Source organism: Mus musculus, chromosome 2, assembly GCF_000001635.26.
Source record: "Mus musculus strain C57BL/6J chromosome 2, GRCm38.p6 C57BL/6J".
NCBI classification, from domain to species: domain Eukaryota; kingdom Metazoa; phylum Chordata; class Mammalia; order Rodentia; family Muridae; genus Mus; species Mus musculus.
This window is the reverse complement of record NC_000068.7, coordinates 76147364-76169727: the sequence shown is the minus strand read 5'-3', so window position 1 is coordinate 76169727 and position 22364 is coordinate 76147364. Positions and strand designations below refer to the sequence as shown.

The following is a 22364-nucleotide window of genomic DNA, read 5'->3' as shown; positions in this document are numbered from 1 at the left end:
AGGACCATCTCTGGGCTGGTAGTCTTGGGTTCTATAAGAGAGCAGGCTGAGCAAGCCAGGGCAAGCAAGCCAGTAAGAAACATCCCTCCATGGTTCTGCATCAGCTCCTGCTTCCTGACCTGCTTGAGTTCCAGTCCTGACTTCCTTGGTGGCGAACAGCAATGTGGAAGTGTAATCTTAATAAATCCTTTCCTCCCCAACTTGCTTCTTGGTCATGATGTTTGTGCAGGAATAGAAACCCTGAATAAGACACTACCTTAGAATAAAAGGCTGGAAACAAATTTCCAAGCAAATGGTCCCAAAAAACATAATGGAGTAGCCATTCTAATTTCAAATAAAATTGACTTCCAACCTAAAGTTCTCGAAAAAGATAAGGAGGGACACTTCTTACTCATCAAAGGTAAAATTTACCACTATGAACTCTCAATTCTGAACATCTATGCATCCACATTCATTAAAGAAACTTTGCTAAAACTCAAAAGAGAACTTCAGACCAATTTCCCTTATGAATATTGATGAAAAATACTCAATTAAATTCTTGCAAACCGAATCCAAGAACACATCAAAACAATCATCCATCATGATCAAATAGGCTTCATCCCAGGAATGCAAGGATGGTTCAATATTTGGAAATCCATCAATGTAACTCACTGTATAAACAAACTCAGATTAAAAAACCACATGATCATGAGAAAATAAAAAGATTTTCACAAAATTGAGACCTATAAATGCCTACCTCACTGGAATTAACATTAACATAGGGCTTACATAAAATAATCAAAAATAATTCTGTGTTTGTAACTGTTAATGATGTATAGTATAGCAGTAATACTCAGTATTTTAATATGTTACTATATTTATTATGAAAACAAAAGTAAAGATTTTCAAGGATTTTTAAAAATCATTTGAGCACAATAAATATTAAATTGTAAAAAAAAAAAAACACATGATCATCTCATTAGATGCTGAGAAAACATTCAACAAAGTCCAACACGCTGAGAAAGAAATTAGGGAAACAACACACTTCACAATAGTCACAAGTAATATAAAATACCTTGGTGTGATTCTAAGGAAGTGAAAGATCTGTATGATAAGAACTTCAAGTCTTTGAAGAAAGAAATAGAAGATCTCAGAAGATGGAAAGATCTCCCATGCTCATGGATTGGCAGGATTAATGTAGTAAAAATGGCTATCTTGCCGAAAGCAATCTACAGATTCAATACAATCCCCATCAAAATTCCAACTAAATTCTTCACAGAGTTAGAAAGTGCAATTTGCAAATTCATCTGGAATAACAAAAAACGTAGGATAGCATAAACTATTCTCCACAATAAAAGAACCTATGGTGGAATCACCATTCCTGACCTCAAGCTGTACTACAGAACAATTGTGATAAAACAAAACAAAACAAAACAAAACTGCATGGTACTGGTACAATGACAGACAAGTAGATCAATGGAACAGAATTGAAGACCCAGAAATGAATCCACACACTCTGATCACTTGATCTTTGACAAAGGAGCTAAAACCATCCAGTAGAAAAAAGAGAGCATTTTCAACAAATGGTGCTGGCACAACTGGTGGTCATCGTGTAGAAGAATGCAGATTGATCCATTCTTATCTCCTTGTACAAAGCTCAAGTCTAAGTGGATCGAAGAACTCCACATAAAACCAGAGACACTGAAACTTATAGAGGAGAAAGTAGGGAAGAACCTTAAAGATATATGCACAGGGGAAAGATTCCTGAACAGAACAGCAATGGCTTGTGCTGTAAGATCAAGAAGTGACAAATGGGACCTCATAAAATTGCAAAGCTTCTGTAAGGCAAAGTACACTGTCAATAAGACCAATAGGCAACCAACAGATTGGGAAAAGATCTTTACCAATCCTAAATCCAATAGGGCTAATATTCAATATATATAAAGAATTCAAGAAGTTGGACTCCAGAAAACCAAATAACTCTATTTAAAAATGGGGTACAGAGCTAAACAAAGAATTCTCAACTGAGGAACACCGAATGCCTGAGAAGCACCTAAATAAATGTTCAACATCCTTAATCATCAGGGAAATGCAAATCAAAACAACCCTGAGATTCCACCTCACACCAGTCAGAATGGCTAAGACCAAAAACTCAGGTGACAGCAGATGCTGGCAAGGATGTGGAGAAAGAGGAGCATTCCTCCATTGCTGGTGGGACTGCAAGCTGGTACAACCACTCTGGAAATCAGTTTGGCAGTTCCTCAGAAAATTGGACATAGTTCTACCGAAAGACCTAGCAATACTACTCCTGGGCATATACCCAGAAGATGCTCCAACATATAACAAGGACACATGCTCAACTATGTTCATAGCAGCCTTATTTATAATAGCAAGAAGCTAGAAAGAACCCAGATGTCCCTCAACAGAGGAATGGATACAGAAAATGTGGTACATTCACACAATGGAATACTACTCTGCTATTAAAAACATTAAATTTATGAAATTCTTAGACAAATAGATGGATCTGGAGGATATATCCTGAGTGAGGTAACCCAATCACAAAAGAACACACATGATATGCACTCACTGATAAGTGGGTATTAGCCCAGAAGCTCAGAATCCTTCTTAGAAGGGGGAACAAAATACCCATGGAAAGAGTTACACAGACAAAGTTCGGAGCAGAGACTGAAGGAACAACCATCCAGAGACTGCCATACTTGGGGATCCATCCCATAAACAACCAACAAACCCAGATGCTATGGCAGATGCCAACAAGAGCCTGCTGACAGGAGCCTGATATAGCTGTCTCCTGCGAGGCTCTGCCAGTGCCTGGAAAATACAGAAGTGGATGCTCACAATCATCCATTGGACAGAGCACAAGTTCCCCAATGAAGGAGCTGGAGAAAGTACCCAAGGAGCTGAAGGGGTCTGAAGCCCCATAGGAGGAACATCAATATGAACTAACCAGTACCCCCAGAGCTCCTTGGAACTAAACCACCAATCAAAGAAATATCTTCCAGAATATCTGTATGAGAACATCAGCCTAGCTCTATTGGTTGTCATACAGACAAGGGTCCGATAATCTGAAGGAGCTCATGAATTAAGTGTGTGATAGTGTGAAAACCATTTGATACCCTGAGGTACAGACAGTTGTTTCCTTGGAGACTCAGAGTACAGGGGAACAGAGCTACCTGTGTCCTTAAAGCTATGTGTATGACACAGAGAAGCACTTAGCTGAACTCATTTGTACCTTTAAACTATGAAGGTCTGGGAATCTTTGTATTGCGTGTGTGTTTCCACAGTGTGGTAGCTTTGCTTAATTTGGTTAGGTATAAATGAAAACTTGGATGTTGGCCTTTGATCTCTATAACTGGAGTTTTCAATTCAAGAAAGCTGGTTAATTCAACTTTAGATATAAGTTGATATCACAAAATCCTGATGATAAGACTTGCTGGAAAAAAATTCAAACCTTCATTGGTAGGACAGGACCTAGAAAGTCTTCCTTGGAGAAGACTGTTTCAGACTGGCCTTCATACTGAGGATCAAATACTGATGGATGATGGAACTTTGTCTGTAACTGGTATAAATAGGAAGACATGCCAAAGAATAAGTTGATGAGGAAATCATATTTATGTTTGTACAGGATGGTCTTCTGGGGAAGACCAAGGGAGCTGATATTCGATATTACATGCCCATCTTTCAGATGCCTTGAAGAAGAGATGGAAGCCAGTCACTGGCAATCCACACAAGCATCTCTGTGAGAATTTGTACCTCCTTTGATGATACAAGTGCATGTGAATATGTATGTTCAGGCTAGATTTTATCAGCGCTCATTCCTTTAGGACAGTGGTTTTCTACCTTCCTAATGCTGCTACCCTTTAAGGCAGTTTCTCTCCTTGTGTTGAGCCCCGATCATAAAATTATTCTTGTTGCTACTTCATAACTATAATTTTCTGCTATTATAAATCATAATTCAAATATTTGTGTTTTCTGATGGTCTTTTGGGAGTCATTAGCCACAGACTGGAGAACTACTGTTTTAAAGAGAACTGTTAGGTCTGCAGATCTGTCCTTGGTCTTGACCATGTCCAGTTCCAACAGCAACCAACACAAAGAAAGAAAACAACAGTGAATACAGGATGTTCTCAGTCAATACAGAGTACAGGGGTCCTCAGTCAATACAGAATACAGCGGTACTCAGGAGTCAGGGCAAGTTTATCAGCAGGTTATATGTGAAAGAACTGACACTTTAAGCCAAGGGTATCCCTCAAAAATCAGAACTAACTGGGACCCTTTCATTTGTTGATTAAATGTGTGACATTGTAATGTATAAAGGTATACTGACTTCTATGTGAGAATTTGCTGCGGTTGTGATGCTTTTAAAAGATGTTTACTATGCTAAACTCTTGGCTTAAATATTTACCTTAGTTTGAACTATAACTGTCTTAATTAGTGCTACTATCCCCAATTCATATACAGTTTACAGAAGAAGTATAGTAACTCACAGGAGGTAGAGAGTGGGAGGGACTTGGGAGGAAGAGAGGAAGGTAAGCGGGGGTGGGGGGGAGGCAAGATCAGGTATGGGAGGAGATGGGAATGATACACAGAGGGTCAGGAATTTGAACAGAGGTGTGTTGCAATTGGGGATGGGGAACTGGGGATACCACAAACAAGTCCCAGATGCCAGGAAAGCAAGAGGTTCCCTGGACCCAATAGGGATGAAATTAGCTGAAATGCCCAACAACGGGGAAGGAGGACCTGTAGATACCATATCCAGAGGTTAGGCAAGGCCCCCAGTTGGGGAATGGGACCACCCACTCATCTCTAATTTTTATCCCAGAATGACTCCTGTCGAAAGGAAATACGGGGGCAAAGTGTGGAGCAGAGACTGAAAGAAAGGCCATCTAGAAACTGATCCACCTGAGGATCTATCCCATCTGCAGACACCAAACTCAGACACAATTGCTGATGCCAAGAAGTGCTTGCTGACAGCCTGATATAGCATCTCCTGGGAGACTCTGCCAGTGCCTGACAAATACAGAGGCAGATGCTCGCAGCTAACCATTTGACTGAGTTTGGTGACCCCAGTGGAGTTAGAGGAAGGACTGAAAGAACTGAAGGGGTTTGCAACCCATAGGAAGAACAATAATTTCAACCAACCACACCCTCCAGAGCTCCCAGGGACTAAACCACCAACAAAAGAGTACACATGGAAGGACACATAGCTCCAGCCACATAGGTAGCAGAGGATGGCTTGTCTGGCATTAATAGGAGGAGAGGCCCTTGCCTGTGAAGGCTTGATGGCCCAGTGTAGGGGAATACCAAGGCAGTGAGGTGGTAGTGGGTGGGTGTAACGGAGAGCACCCTCATAAAAGCGGGGGTTGGGGGAAATTGGGTAGAAGTGTTCCAGAGGGGAAACTGGGAAAGGGGATAACATTTGAAATGTAAATACATAAAATATTCAATAAAATAAATAAGTAAAAAGATTTCATAATCCATTAGTTTGGGGAGTGCTGACCTATTATGTGCTGTATAGTGTGAGGTGAAAAGACTGAAGTGTGACCTTGGACAGACCTGCTCAAAGTCAAGGACGAACCTGAGACAAGGAAGAAAAGTAGGAACCGAGAGTGAGGATTAGACAAGTCAACAAGTGCCTTTCAAGACGGGCATGAGTTCACTGAAAAGATCGGGCGTGTGAGGAAGAAACATCGGGAATTGCAGCTAGGAACAGCAAAACGAGCAATCAATCACATAGAGAGGAAGAAGACTAGGAAGTAGGCCAGGGGCTAAGAACTGGGACTGTTGAAAGAGTTGCTGGGACCTTAGCTTTAGGCAACAGAGAACCACTTACAAACAAAGGCCACTCAAGCAGAGATTCTCGGAGCCTCCAGGGGAGTGAATAAGAAGTCCCAGTTAAAAGAGACCAGAGATGGGAAGAAGCTCAAGAAGGTGGCCTGCAGATGTCAGGCCTATGTCAAGGGCTCGGTGGCCAGACACCAGTGATGTGCATTTTACTCCTGAATACCTGGCATGATTCATAGCAAAGCTTTGTTTTGAGAAGTGAGGAGATGAGAAAGACGGCAGATATTCCAGAAGCATAGACAGATTGCTCGTGGGGAGAACCCAGGATTAGAACCTCAGTCAGTCCTCAGGCCTACAGAGCGGACCCAGAGGTGTGATTATTCTCAGGGACATGAAGTTTAAACCGCTGGGATTTTCTCAGGGAGAGCTGTGTGGAGAAATTGATACTGAAGGGAATAAAGAAAGGGTAGAGACACAGGGGAGGCGGAGGAGAGGAAAACAGATGTATCATCATTGTAGAACAGGGCCAGTCTGGATGTTTTGTTAAGTAATTTGCTGTCCTTGTATGCGTCTTTTTAAGATGGATGCAGTTCTCTACGTCTTATCAACCCAGGAAATCAGAGATGTTCTCCAACTTCCCAGATCCAATTTTACCCAGCTCTCACGCTTAGCTCACAGATGACCCTGTTTCTGCACTGCCCTTCTGGAGTTTCATAAGCAGAAGAAAACCAAGACTCGTGGACTATCCTCTGAAAATGAGAGAGAGGGTGGGGAGAACAAGCTGAACACCAGGGAGCCAGGAAGGGTCAGAAAGTAGCAAACACTTTGCTCTGAGCTGCTGTGATGTGAAAGGAGGAGAAACACTGGCTGTGCTCATTAGAGCCTTGGGCCCCCACTTAAAGAATTCCCCAAGGAGAAAAGATGACTGAACACCACTGAGTTAGGGCTCCCAAAAGCCTCGTTCTAAATCTAGGACATTTTAGCATTTTCTCAGTTCAGACTGCATTGAAATAATTCCAACATCAAGCCACAGTTGTAGAAATAGGAGCCTCAATTCCATGCCGGCACCGTTGAATGGGTAGGCAAAAAGCTATGGTCTTTGCCCTTATGGTCCTTACCATGCAGCTGAAGGGAAGGAGATATAAACATACTGGCATTTAAAAAACATATACATTGAAATACTCAGTGCAAATCTCAAATTAAGAAACTGCTATGCAGCTAGGTGGCCAAGTCACCCAATCAGTTGAATCAACTATGAACACTGAAGAGGGCCAGCTACGGCTTCAGAATAGAGGTAGGACCTGAAATGCCCATTGACTGTGACAGTACAACAGTCCTTCTTCAAACATCCTTGCATCTGTCCGGTTGGTGGTCGACACAATAAGGTTTAGGAGCTAGGACGCCCAGAGAGAAATCAGGGAATTTGACTTGTCACTTATATATCATTGTCTTGGTCTGGGTTGCTGTTCTTATCATACAGATCTTTCACTTCCTTAGTTAGAGTCACGCCAAGGTATTTTATATTATTTGTGACTTTTGTGAAGGGAGTTGTTTCCCTAATTTCTTTCTCAGCCTGTTTATCCTTTGTGTAGAGAAAGGCCATTGACTTGTTTGAGTTAATTTTATATCCAGCTACTTCACTGAAGTTGTTTATCAGGTTTAGGAGTTCTCTGGTGGAATTTTTAGGGTCACTTATATATACTATCATATCATCTGCAAAAAGTGATATTTTGACTTCTTCCTTTCCAATTTGTATCCCCTTGATCTCCTTTTGTTGTCTAATTGCTCTGGCTAGGACCTCAAGTACTATGTTGAATAGGTAGGGAGAAAGTGGGCAGCCTTGTCTAGTCCCTGATTTTAGTGGGATTGTTTCTAGCTTCTCACCATTTAGTTTGATGTTGTCTACTGGTTTGCTGAAGATTGCTCTTATCATGTTTAGGTATGGGCCTTGAATTTCTGATCTTTCCAAGACTTTTATCATGAATGGGTGTTGGATATTGTCAAATGGTTTCTCCACATCTAATAAGATGATCATGTGGTTTTTGTCTTTGAGTTTGATTATATAGTGGATTACATTGATGGATTTCCATATATTGAACCATCCCTGCATCCCTGGAATGAAACCTACTTGGTCAGGATGGATGATTGTTTTGATTTGTTCTTGGATTCGGTTAGCGAGAATTTTATTGAGTATTTTTGCATCGATATTCATAAGGGAAATTGGTCTAAAGTTCTCTATCTTTGTTGGGTCTTTCTGTGGTTTAGATATCAGAGTAATTGTGGCTTCATAGAATGGAATTCATTGTTTTTAATAGCTGAGTAGTATTTCATTGTGTAAATGCACCACATTTTCTGTATCCATTTCTCTGTTGAAGACATCCGGGTTCTTTCCAACTTCTGGCTATTATAAATAAGACTGCTATGAACATAGTGAGACCTGTGCCCTTATTATATGTTGGAGCATCTTTTGGGTATATGCCCAGGAGTGATATATCTGGATCCACAGGTAGTACAATGTCCAATTTTCTGAGGAACTGCCAGACTGATTTCCAGAGTGGTTGTACAAGCTTGCAATCCCACCAACAATGGAGGAGTGTTCCTCTTTCTCCACATCCTCGCCAGCATCTGCTGTCACCTGAATTTTTTATCTTAACCATTCTGACTGGTGTGGGGTGGAACCTCAGGGTTGTTTTGATTTGCATTTCCCTGATAACTAAAGATGTTGAACATTTCTTTAGGTGCTTCTCAACCATTTGATATTCCTCAGTTAAACAACTTCAGCAAAATGGCTGGTTATAAAATTAACTCAAACAAATCAGTAGCTTTCCTCTACTCAAAGGATAGAAAGAAATTAGGAAACTGGCACAATAGTTCACAATAGTCACAAGTAATATAAAGTACCTTGGTATGACTCTAACCAAGCCAAGTGAAAGATCTGTATGACAAGAACTTCAATTCCCTGAAGAAAGAAATCAAAGAAGATCTCAGAAGATGGAAAGATCTCCCAAGCTCATGGACTGGAAGGATTAATATAGTAAAATGGCTATCTTGTCAAAAGCAATCTACAGAGTCAATGCAATCCCCATCAAAATTTCCACTCAATTCTTCATAGAGTTATAAAGAACAATTTGCAAATTAATTTGGAATAACCAAAAACCCAGGGTAGCAAAAACTATTCTCAACAGTAAAAGAACTTCTTGGAATCACCACCCCTGACCTCAAGCTGTATTACAGAGCAGTAGTAATAAAAACTGCATGGAATTGGTGTAGAAACAGGCAGGTAGATCAGTGGAATAAAATTGATTACCTAGAAATAAACCCACACACCTATGGTCACTTGATCTTTGAAAAAAGGAACTAAAACCATCCAGTGGAAAAAAGACAGCACTTTCAACAAATGGTGCTGGCTCAGCTGGCAGTCAGTATGTAGAAGAATGCAAATTGATCCATTCTTATCTCCTTGTACAAAGCTCAAGTCCAAGTGGATCAAGGACTTCCCACATAAAACCAGATACACTGACTCTAATAGAAGAGAAAATGGGGGAAAGCCTTGAACACATGAGCACAGGGGAAATTTTCCTGAACAGAACACCAGTGGCTTGTGGTCTAAGACCAAGAATCGACAAATGGGACCTCATAAAATTGCAAAGCTTCTGTAAGACAAAGGGCACTGTCAGTAGGGCAAAATGGCAACCAACAGATTGGGACAAGATCTTTACCAACCCTACATCGGATAGAGGGATAATATCCAATATATACAAAGAACTCCAGAAGTTAGACTCCAAAGCACCAAGTAACCCTATTAAAAATGGTGTATAGAGCTAAACATGAAATCTTTTAAAATCACAGTGTATATATATATATATATACACATATATACACATATATATTTATATATATAGCTGGAGAAATGTTTGGTAAAGAGCCCACCACGGCAAGCACAAGGACCTGAGTCCATATCTCCTGTGCTCATGTTAAAATGGGGCCTGACACAGCCCATGTGCAACTGTTGTACTAGGGGAGAGAGATAGGCGGGTCTTTCAAGGTCCCTGACTAGAAAGCCTAAGGAATTTGAGAGATGCTCAAACAAATAAAAGAATGATCAGTTAAGGCACCTGACATCATTCTCTTGATTACACACACACACACACACACACACACACACACACACACACACACAGGCACACTCACAGATACACATAGGCATAACATACATAGGCACACACAGAGGCCCCCACACATGAATGTCCACAGGTAGGTGTACACCCACGTATCCATATACACAGAATAAATTTGTACTGTAAAATTAAGTATACAGACACCATAGAATGCACTGGCAAGTCAATGCCTCTTGGAAAAAGCATGAACAATTCAGTCCACATGTTTTTTTATAACTTTAGGGACGAGTCTGTTAGCTTAGATCCACATATCAGGTACATTGCCACACTTCTTCCTCTCTGTTGCTTTCCTTAAACTATAACATAAAGCTTCATTTGTCATAGTTGTAGGGTAACGAGGAGAAAACAGAGCACTGACTTGGTTATTTGTGTTGGAAAACGAAACAACTTTCATTTAAAGTTCCCAGTCTCTGTATCTCTTTGATTTATGTGCCACTTAAGAGCTATAAACCCAAGCCTCTTATTAAAACTTCCATTTGCAGCTAGAGATCTACAGAGAATAAGCTTGTGTATTCTCCGTGCTTTATATGCATTAAGAGATGAATAACATCACAAATGTGTCCTGAGCTTACCAGTCACAGATGTGGTGTAGAGCTGATGGTAGATGATAATGTCTACCCCTCCTGCTCATTCATGCGTCTGGTGGTCTCCATGGCAACTCCTGCAACAGCCCCTGCTCTTTTTCATGTGCCATGGACTCCAAACAACACCTACAGTATAATAACAACTATGTACAAATGGGTACAGTATAATAGCAATAACTATTTACAATCTTAGTATTTTCTTATGAAGAATGTACCTAAAAACAACAACAACAACAACAACAAAAAAAACACCAATAGGGCTATGTTACCATTGGAAATGTAGCTCAATGATAGACCACTGGCTTAGCCTGCATAAGGCCTTGTGTTCCATCCTCAACCCCAAAACATCTAACTTTTATTTCTTGGTGTCAAAACATCTAGGATGTTCAGCTAGGGGGTCAAACAGAGGAGCCCAGTGGAGATGTATGAAGCTGTGTTGGCATCCTGTTATCAGTTTGGTCTTTGCCTTATTGTGTGCTTTTATCTGTCTACCTTGAGGCTTAAACACAGCCTAGAGTTGCTCTATGGCCCATAGAGGATCTGTGTTTCTATCCATGGTCTGATTACTTTCCACTCTAGTGGGGAAAGAGCTTCAAAGTAGCTCCTGATAATTATCTCCCTGCCATTCTATGACTAATACTGTTTATCCCTCCATAATGAGGACAAGTGATGTTGCTATTAACGTAGAGTTATAGAGCTTACTTTCCAACAAACTTAGTTTCTCTTCTTTCTTATTGCTGGCCTGGTGCTCCGACAGTTTCAAAGAGAGTGTGGAGAAATCGTCTTACTCTGACTGGCTGATAAACAACAGCATCGCTGAGCTGGTTGCTTCGACAGGCCTTCCTGTGAATGTCAGCGATGCCTACCAGGACCCACGCTTTGACGCTGAGGTAAGGGGAGCCCTCTATTTCGAGGTCCTGTTGTCACAATGTTGATGGCTTTTCTGGGTGAGGTGGAGAAGGAATGTCATGTAGAGCCACCAAGATAATTGACACTTCTGCACCCTCTGTGATCTTGTTCCAGCTTTGCCTGCTGTTGACTGCTACTGCCTGGGTCTGGCTGAAATGATAGTCCTTAGTCTGACACTCTCTCATAATAGGGCAGACTTGATATTAAACTGTGAAATAATAAGAAAAGTGCATAGCTAACAAGCTCATTGAAGATAATAATAAAAGCACATACATGACATGCTCATTGGCCAACAGAAGCTAGAATTACTATCGTATTTTTAAAATTTGCTCCCAATAAACAGGACAGCCCTGGCTGTTCTGGAACTCATTCTGTAAGCCAGGCTGGCCTTGGACTCAGAGATGCTCCTGCATCTGCCTCCCAAGTGCTGGGAGTAAAGGCGTGCTCTGCCACCCTCCCGGCAGTATTTTTTTAATTTAAATCTAATCAATTTACTTACTCTTGACTTACTCTTGACTTTCAAGATGCATGTACAGGGTCTTGTTATACAGCAGTGCTCCTGCCTCTACCTGTGGAGTACAGGGATGACACACATGAACCAACTCAAGTTGTGTTTCACAATGATCACTCCGGCTATTGAATAGAGGGTAAATTGCTAGTGAGAGGGACATTTAATCCCTAATACGTTAAAGAAAAAAACTAGGGGGTTATTATAGCAGTTCATAGACATTGAGAGCTGATTCATGCTTAGATGTGTGAGGATGCAATCTTACCATCTCTCAGACTCCACAGACCATCTTGCATATAGCTGTTATGGGGACCTAGCGATGTCATGGAAGCAAGAATCTAAATCTGATAAATGATGCATCAGATCATTTTTTTCTTATCTATGGAGATGTTAACCACCCCCCAACTCCCCATATTTTGGACCAGTGTTCTCCCAGGCTCCATCCTCCATGGTTTTTCTCTTCTTCCTGGGTTCAGTGCTCCCATCTTGGAAACTCTTTGATGAATTCCCTGTCTGGGTTGGATTCCATCATCATTGTCCTAGTGGTGACCACCGTCCAGCTCTCTGCAACCTGAGACTCTGTGTTTGAACTCCAGGAAAGCATATGGTCTCTTGTGTTTTCACTTTGCTTATGAGGAAGAGTACCCCAGCACCTGGCTTGTATGGCTGCTGGAGGGAAGGTGACACACGGGTGTCAGTATTTGCATGCTGTGGCACCCTGCTTGGGGCAGAGGGCGGTGTAGTAAGTTCTGTCTCCTGCTATGTCCCTCTTCCTTGATCTGAGACAGAGCAAGTACTAAAGAAAATATTTCTGTGCACACAATGTTATTAAAAAAAGTTCCCAATATTCTATGATTACCACTAATAATAAATGAACAGCCCAAGGACTTTGGCTATGCAGAAAATCATAATTGCCAGTTGTTACAAAGTCAACATGTTTAATTGACTGTGGGAGGGATAAATGTTTCCTGACCTAGATCACATCACTAAATTGGGTGTGAATTGCTGCCATTCTGCTCTTAGCTCTGGACCATGGGAAAGATCAAATTCTGGAGAAAAGAAAAAAGAATAACAACAAATTAAATCATTGCCTTTTTCCCTGAGTCAATAAATATCTATATAATGTAAGAGAACATATGCACACCTATATTCCCCCTACCCCCGGCCCTCTCCGGCCCTCCAGATTTAGAAGAGATCATTACTTTTGGATTTTTGAGCTGATTTTTCTCTGGTCCCATCTCCTTACTCCCTATCCCCGTGGGTAACCAATATCCAGAATTTAAATTTAGCATTTCTTTGAGGGCCTATGTAGGTTCATTGCACACTTTGAAAGCTCTACCAACTATGTTTGGATGTTGTATCTCTCTGAATTTTAAATTGACAAATACTGTGTGTATTCATATTATCTCAGCATTATGTGGCTGATTCTGCCAAGTATGAGTATTATATAAAAATGTAAGCCTCAATTTGTTAATCAAAGGTTTCTGATTAGTCCTTTAAGTCCAATGCTTTACTAATCTATCATTTGAATGATAAACAAGTGGGGGGGGAGCCGTTCCTTCTGCCCTTTGCTAATTCCTTTTTAATTGATATGATCAATAAAATGAATGAAAAAAAAAGAAATGAGAAGGAGGACATGACTGCCCCTAGGTATGGTGGAGGAAAAAGCTTATTATGAATATGAGGGAGAATCCAAAAGGGGCAAAGATAGAGACATCTGGGAGAGTTCAGAGTGAACACAGCTCAACTGAGCCAGGCCACATGAGGAGAGAGGGAAGGGAGAACAAGAGAGGAGCTGCCAAGGGAGAGGGGTGGCCTGGGCCAAGAGAGCAAAAGGGATTAAAAAAAAAAGGATCAGTGTAGCCAAGATGGCTGGATTATATATGGAAGAGCCAGCTTGGGGAAGGGCAGTCCAAACCCTCCCTGGAGAGTTCAGGGTAGGGGGTGGGGTGTGCCAGCTGTGGTGACCAGCATCAGTTTTGACCTGTTAATAGGCACCTCAGTTAGCCATTTGTCCCAGTTTTAGACCTAATGTGTGTGTGTGTGTGTCTATATTTCTATCTAAGCTTTGTATGTATATGTATAAATTTTAAGGACAATTTTTAAATTGATTTGCTAAATGTATATAAGTGATGTGTGTGTGTGTGTGTGTGTGTTTGTGTGTCAGAGGGGGAGGGGGAGAGAGAAAGAGAGAGAGGGGGAGGGAGAGAGAGAGAGGGAGAGAGAGAGAGAACGAGACCCTTGTATAGTATATACCTGGTACTTGTGGCAGTCTGAAGACGGCCTAGGAGACCCTGGAACAGGAGTTATGGATGGTTATGAGCTGTCACATGGATCCTCTGCAAAAGCAACAAGCGCTCAACTGTTGAGCCGTCCCCTCTGCCCTTTGCTGGTTGCTTTTAAACCATCGAACAAACCAAAAGGTAATAATGATGCCAGGATGATTATTGATCCTTTTAATAAGAAATACTTCATTCCATCAAGCTTTGCCTTGCTGTATAAAGTATAAGAGCAAGCTAGCTTTCCAATTTCTGTGTCATTCCTCTCTTAGGATAACTTCTGGGAGGTTTAGAAACTTCACCCAAACATACACAGGAAGAGAATGACTCTTGTTTTCAACTCTGTTTTGTAACTGTTGCTTTTCCTCTTGACAAAAGCTACAAAGGATAGCTTTAAGGTTACTGTCAACCTCACTGCAGGTGCTGCAGGTGTTGAAGGGGCTGTGGAGCAAGTAATCTCAGCTGTCCACTGCTGGGTATTATCTTTGTAAGCGTCTTAAATAGTTAATGGAGTTTCCTCTGGAGAACTATCAGGAGGTCATCAACCTTCTGTTTGCCTAGAGTCTTTGCATCTCACCAGTGTTGCCTGTTGGTCTTGAAAACATGCATGTGTGCCAAATTTCTTAGGAAGCCATGACATAATGCTATATAAAATAGTTATAAAGCTGAAGAAATGAGCTTTAAAATTGCCACTTATGATCACTATAATTATTCTTATGTTTCAAGACTCTATGATCCTTGGAAAAACCTGAAAAAAAATATTAATATATATTGACTTTATTCATCTATTGTGGTATTGAAACACTCATGTTGATAGATTTTGGGGGTACATTTTGTATTTTTCAGCTGTTATATATCTTCTCTTAGGGGACACGGTGTCCATGTTTTCTTCTAAAGGTGTTGAAAAGGATGCTGTAGCCCTCCAGAGATGACCACTCAGACACAGTTTATAGCTAACTCAAAGTCATTATTCTAGCTGGCTAGGATGCACTCAAGTAGTTAGTGACCTATGTGTAGCCTCAGATGTCCAGAGCACAGGGGTTTGAGGGCAGAAACCAAGTCCTGGCATCTTGCTCAGCAGCTGCGCATGTGCAGGGTGGGGAAGGGGTGCACTCCTCAAAAGCAAGTTTAACAGAAGCTAACACAAGCAGTTCACTGGATGGGGTTCAAACCAACAGGCAGTTTAGCAGAAGCTAGGATAAATTGGCTAGGACTTCCCGGCCTTGGGTTTCTAGAACAGAGTTGGGTAATTTTCCATGGGATTCTCCATCAAGGAGATCAAATTCTAGTTAAACCTGAATTGGCCTCAGTAAGATGGAGGAGCCTTGCCTTGTCATCTTGTCCTGTCACAAAGCTACCCATATTGATTCTCTGCTGCTACATGATAAATCACAATGACTCCGTAACAGAACCCCCAATCCCCGTCATGCAGCTTCCGGTGGTCAGAAGTCTGGGAATGACATCTCTGGGCTCTCTACTCAGGATCTCCCATGGCTGAAGTCAAGGCGTTAGCCAGATGGCATTGGTATTTGCATGTTGACCAGATTGTTAGCAGAATGGAGCTTCTTGCCTGGTAGAGTACTGGCTATGGCCAAGGATGTCCATGTGTTAGGAGACAGTTCCCTGAGCCCAGCCATCTCAGGAACAAATCCACCTTGGTTTTTGTTCTCAGGCCCCAGAACTCAACTCCTGTCCTGCTTCTTCAAATCTTTCATGTTTGTCTGTTAACCAGTAAATGATGCAAAGAGGAGGGGATGTTATCCCATTATCTACACTCAGGCACACAAGTTATAAATGAGTTGCTTGTTTTAACTTAATTGACTTTGTGCAGCTTGCCCACTCCTTTGTTACCTTATCATTCTAGATTCCAGATCAGAGTCCAGGAGACTGCAAAAGCTGACTCAAGGACCCTGAAACCAGGTGACCTGGCTAAGGCCCAGTCACCAACATCAACTTGCTTGTTTAGCTTCTGTGTCAAAATATGACTGGTTAGTGCAGTAGCCCATTACATTCACCCATGCTTGGTTAAATGCTATAAGATCGCCCTTCTGGGATGCTGCTCAGATACTGAACTTGACAGCCCCCTGCATGTGTAGAAAATAAAGCTTTCATTTGAAGCTTCCGTTTCTGAGGTGAGTTTTCTCAGCTTCCACCCCCGAACCCAACATATTGGCTCCCAGAGGTTGTCCTCGGGTCTTGAAGATGGCCTCTCAGCTCATCCTCCAAAGCTAACAAGAAGAGCTCACTCTAGGCAGTTGATACTGAAGCAAATATACTGTCAGGAGTGACTTCACACAATCTTTGGCTTGATTATCCCACCCCCTTTGCCAAGGAAGTGACTATCCCATATTCGTGAACTTCTCTTCATTTTGGGGGTGGGGGGAGGTATAGAAGACCTGTACAAGCCTCGGAGAGAAGGTGGTATTAGGGAGACATTGTAAAGCCTATTCAAAATGAGTCCATACAAAAATCCCCTGTCCCATAAAGCGACTTATGTCCTGATAAGAAAAAAAAAAAAGAACCATGAGAAATAAATATAGGCACAGAGAAATACTTATAGAGCAATATATACAAGTGTGTGTAGAAATGGACACGTTTTCTAATAAGTACCTCAGACAGAACATGTACAAGACAGCTTAGAATCTTCTTCCCCCATACCTGTGTCTCTCTGTTTCTCAATCTCTACGAAGATAATTCAGTTCTTCCTAATGCTTATGTGAGGGGCTTCACGGGCACGATGCTGCCTTTCACTCCCATTGTACAACTGATTCATAAAGAGGTCCAACTGATCCTATCTGTCAAATTTACTCAGAAAACGACCCCTTCTCACCACCCAGCTGTTATCAGTTCATAATGGTGGTCTTAGCTACCTTCAGCCCCAGACTCCAAGTCCTCCTGATTTGACTCCCCTTCCAGCTTCCTGCTAAATGGTTTATTCTCCTCACAACAGCCTGCTGCTTTTATGTCATGAATCATATCATAGCTTTACAAAGTCTCCTTCTTTTGTGAGAGAAAACGCCAAAGGCCATTGTCTCAGTGGTCTGTAGCAGCCTGCATGATATGGTACAAGCCTGTCTACCCTTAGAGTCTACCTTGCTAATACTGTTATAGCTCTACTTGTTTCCACGTTCCTAGAACACGCCACTCACACACCTGCCTTAGAGCCTTTACACTGATGTTTTCTCAGATGGCTCTCTCTCTAATATTCTTCACCCTTCTCACTTTATTATTCTTTCCAAATAGCATTAACACTTCCTACTATATAATTTGCTTTTGTGTTTTTTAGTCTTTATTGTGTTGACTTTTCCTGGGGAGACATGAACAGGTATCTATTTACCCCTTATAACAGACTAAAGCCATGACTCTGACCAAGTCAAACTAGGTGAAACAGTGAGTTTATTCTGAGTTACTTTCGGGAGCATAGGCAACATGAAGGCCGCTACCCTACTGAATGAGAGTCTCCCTCACTACATCACTGAGGAGTCTGCTTCACTCCAGCTTATATATCCTTGAGAACAAGAGGGCCCCCAAGTATCTAATGGATCACCTCATAAACCATCTCATAAGTTATTCATTATCCCCTTCCTATGCCTTTTACATAAGTCTACTCTCATGTGGGTAACTGGAACTGCCTTGATTCCAAGATGGCAGAAGCTATGACATACCCAAAGGCCAGCACTCTGCAGTAGTCTTCTATTACTAGAATGTAGGCTCTAGGAAGGTGAGAAATCTTTTGAGTTTTGTTCACTGATGTACTCATAACTAGAACAGTGTTTAGTGCATAATAAACGTTGTTGGTATTGTTCAGTACTGTGTGTTGTTTGTATCTACTATAGATTATTAAATACAGTGCACGCTGACATATGTATGAACAATGATATATTTGTAAGAGAAGGCAAGGATGCTATTATTTCAGACTGTTAGCCATGATCATCTCTAGAGATGATAAGATCAGAGCTTTTAGTTTTATTGTTGCTTTAACATTTTCACATGTTCATTTTTTTAATTTTTTATTAGGTATCTTCCTCATTTACATTTCCAATGCTATCTAAAAAATCCCCCATACCCACCCACTCCCCCTTTTTGGCCCTGGCGTTCCCCTGTACTGGGGCATATAAAGTTTGCAACTCCAATGGGCCTCTCTTTCCAGTGATGGCCGACTAGGCCATCTTTTGACATGTTCATATTATTTTTATGACCATGCAAAATTATAAAGTTTTTAAAGTTTTAGAATCTTTATCAAATGAAATTTTACCAAGGTACTAAGAGCTTTCTGAGAATTATGTTCAAAAATATTTAAGGATTTAAAAAATATGAGTAGAGGTAAACACAACTTATTTAGATAGTTTGGTTTTCCTTGCTTCTTCCTGTATGGAGTATTTTTGGAGTTTGTTTCTGAGACCTTTTTTAATGCTGGCCTAACATCATGTAGGCAAACTGTCTTTGTAGATGAGCTGTCGTGGTATCACGCTACTTCTTGTACTTAGAAAGCACCTTCAACGGAAAACGTGTATTTGAGCTTTCTCTTTGCTTGGCAGTGGGCTTCCAAATTCAACTCCTGTAATTGGCTGCTGTGTAGAATATCACCCATGCTGCTCTCTGCCCTTATTTTCACACTAGATTAAAATGAAGATACTGACACAAATACACTAACAGAAAACAAGCCATTAGTTCATCTAGTGTATTATATTTTCTCTCTTATTTCAGTACTTGCTTCCAATTGAACAGTTACAGGGAGAGTTTCCAGGGCTATCCTATCTAAAGTTTGTATTCTGACCACAATCAGAACGAATGATGGACTCAATATTTTAACAGGAAGGGCTCTTTAAGTAATGGGAAGAGCAGAAAGTAACTCGAAGCTCAGGGGGGCTTTATGTAAGAACTGGCTTGGAGGGCTATGTGTTTGTTAGAAACGTGTGAGAGACAGGAAGCCCACCATCACCCAGATGCCCTCAGCCATGATACAGACTGAGTTACAGAACTAATATTGAGGCTTAGGACCCTATTCTGACCCTAAGCCTCTGCCTTCCATCCCATGAGATTTTTCCCTGTGAAGTTCTGATTTTTTAAAAGCCTGTTGTAGATGACTCAGAAGTACTTGCCCTTGTAATGTTGCACTTAAGGATAATGGGGCCCCAAACTCAGAGGTCCTCTGCCTGACAGCATTAGAGCCCATTTCAGCTGTCAGAGCATCACAGAGGAGCACTTCTCAGTGCCAGCCTGGCAAGACAATGCATTCTCTATTCTCTGGAACCTTCCACTCCATCAGTTACACTTCTGGTAAAAGGAAACTGCTAAGCTGAAACCATTAATGAATAACGGTCCGCAGATCTGTGCACATGCACACACTTCCACTCTCCTCTGCCAACCACTCACCGTGTGAGCTATTTTCAGATCTTTTTCTCGAAAGTGGGGTTAGGTGGGGAAGATTGGGGCATGGACACAAGAATTCCTGAGAAGGAGTGGGGAGGTGTGGGGCCCCTAGGGTTTCTGAAACAGTGAGATAAACTGGGTAATAGTGAGTAGTGAAGACAAATATGAGCCCCACACTTCAAAGACTCAAACAGGACTCCCAGGCCTTACCTCAAAGCACAAAGAATGGGGTTTAAGTTCTCTGTTTGGTTTGGGTTGGTTGTTTGGTTGCTTGGGGTTTTTTTTGTTTGTTTGCTTAGTTAAAAATTTAAGAAATCATTTGTAGGTAGTGACCTAGAAGATATCATGTTCAGGATTAAACAATAGACTCTGTTCTCATTCCTGAGAAGTTACAGGACTGACTGAGCACTGGCTTCCCTCATCTAGCCTTAGTACTTAGTACTTAGTAAGTCTTAGTCCTTAGTACTAGAACCACAATGTCTCCCCAGCACATGAATCTGTGGATAATGCAGAGGAAAGGAAGCATATCACAGATTAAAGGGAAGTAACATTATTTTACACTTGATCTTTGTGGGACTGAAAATCATGACAGGTCTGTTTTGAAGGATCCAGCAGCTAAATCATCAACCATCTTTAATTGGGTCTCTTAGCTGGTAACATGTCATCGGGACAGGTGTAGGCAAGTCTTTAAGTAGATGGATTTTTAATTGGCTGGTGTTGGGCACCCTGATGGAGTATATTTATTTGAACTGTAACCTGTTAGGAAGGCTGCTTCATCTCACATAGACTTGTTTGAGGGCCTAGAATGGTGTGGATTTTAAACTAGGATGATTGAGTAGAAAGCCTGTGGAATAATAAGGCAGGTATGTTTTGACAGGTATTTCTTTGACTGTTAAGATTATCTGCATTTTTTAAATGCTTTAAATACATTAAAACACATTCACATATATTCATTAAACAAACTCTAAACAAGAAAAAAAGAGAATCAATTGGAACATCAACATCTAAATATGTTTTAGTCAAGGTTCTCTAGAGCAGTGGCTCTCGGCCTCCCTAATGCTGCAACCCTTTAATACAGTTCCTCATATTATATGATTCCAACCACAAAATTATTTCATTATTACTTCATAACTGTAATTTTTCTACTGTTATGAATCATAATGAAACATCTGATATGAGACTCCAAAGGGATCATGACCCACAGGTTGAGAACTACTGCTCTAGAGGAGCAGAAACAAGGAGATTATATGTACATGTATACACATATGCCTATATGTGTGTGTATATATATAATGTATATATAATTCATTAGCGAACCTTAATGAACATTACGTATTACATGTTGTGTGTTGCATGTTACATGTTATATATCACATATTACATATCACACATGAGATGCCAAGAATCCGGCTTTCAGTCATTGAGGCTGGCTGGCTCAATAGCCAAAGCAGTCCTAGAATATCTGTATCTAGCTGGAGGGAGGTGGGCATAGTTAGTCTACAAGACAGGGTACCTTAGTAGTCGCAGCGTGGCACTGGAAGCCTGGGAGGTTTCTGAGGAGTCCCTGCTGCCAACTCCACCATGAAAGCTTGGCAGTGCTGACTCTGCTGCAAGAGATGGAATGGCAGCAGCTGGTATAAGTCAGGTGAGGGGAGAGAGGGAGGCCAGACCAGCAAAAGGTGAGGTAAGCGTCTTCTAAAACACTGGGGTTTAATCTGGGCTTCAACCTGAAGGCTCCTCCCCCAAACAGAACAAATCAAATCAGGGCAATTCTTCAGGTGAGGCTCCCTATTCAGGTGGTTCTACTTTGTGGCAAGCTGGCATTAATACCAACCATAACAGGATATAACCAGTGTTTGCAGTTTGGTATGCAGGAGACTGACATGATAAAATTGAGCCATTGGGAGTCTGGGGTGACTTGTTTGGGGGTCATTCAGCCAACATTTGTTTGTGGAGTTTTATTTGCTGGTATAATCTGGAGATTTGTTATCAATTAATTTTTTTTATCAGTTATCAGTTAGTGGCTTTCCATTACTATGATAAAATACACAAGACAACCAACTTAATAGGAGATTAGTTTTATTATGATTTACACTTTCAATCCACGATTGCTTGGTTCTGTTGTTTGGGTCTGTTGTGGTAATAGCATGTGGTCCAGAAGGCTGGTTCACAGTAGGCATCCTAGGGAGAGGGAAGGGCTGCAGTCCTAAACTCTTTGAACACCGTGCCTTCCAAAGACCTACTTCCTCCCATTGATGGCACCTTCCATAGTCCCCACCACCTGCCAATAAGAAAGCTACACCTTCAGGATAGGAGCCTTTGGGAAACATTTCAGATTTAAGCTATGCCACTGATGGTTCGGAGTTGTTCTTTCCCCTATGCCGAGTCATCCTTCTTTGTCCTGAGTTAGGACTCATCGGCAGTCCTGCGCATCTATAACGGGTGTCACTTTCATTCTCTTTCAGCTCCCACAGAGGATGACATGAGTTCTCCGGCCTTACTTAACTTCCCAGAAACAACATCCTGCTACTCACAGCAGAGCAGAGCAATGCCTTAATGATCTTTAAACAGAAACTATACTCCCTTCACACTCTTGTCCCTACCTTGGCTGTCCTTCTCTCTGGCTTGTAGGCAGCATCAAGAGTGATGATCACCGCCCTACTCCTCCACTTGCATTTGCAGGTCTGGTAACCAGGGAGACCCTCCTCCCTCAGACACAGTGAGAGAAATGTAAAAGCACAACCTTGTCTCAT

At 41.4% G+C, this 22364-nt stretch overlaps 1 protein-coding gene across 3 annotated transcripts in view; it reads left to right on the top strand.

The window, feature by feature from the left end:
- Pde11a (phosphodiesterase 11A) overlaps positions 1–22364 on the top strand; it is a 353338-nt gene that overhangs the window by 169418 nt on the left and 161556 nt on the right. For all 3 annotated transcript variants that reach the window (NM_001081033.3, XM_006499454.2, XM_006499453.2), the window contains exon 6: positions 11300–11432. In NM_001081033.3, the coding sequence (NP_001074502.1) occupies positions 11300–11432 (133 nt within the window). The remainder of the gene's footprint in view (positions 1–11299; positions 11433–22364) is intronic.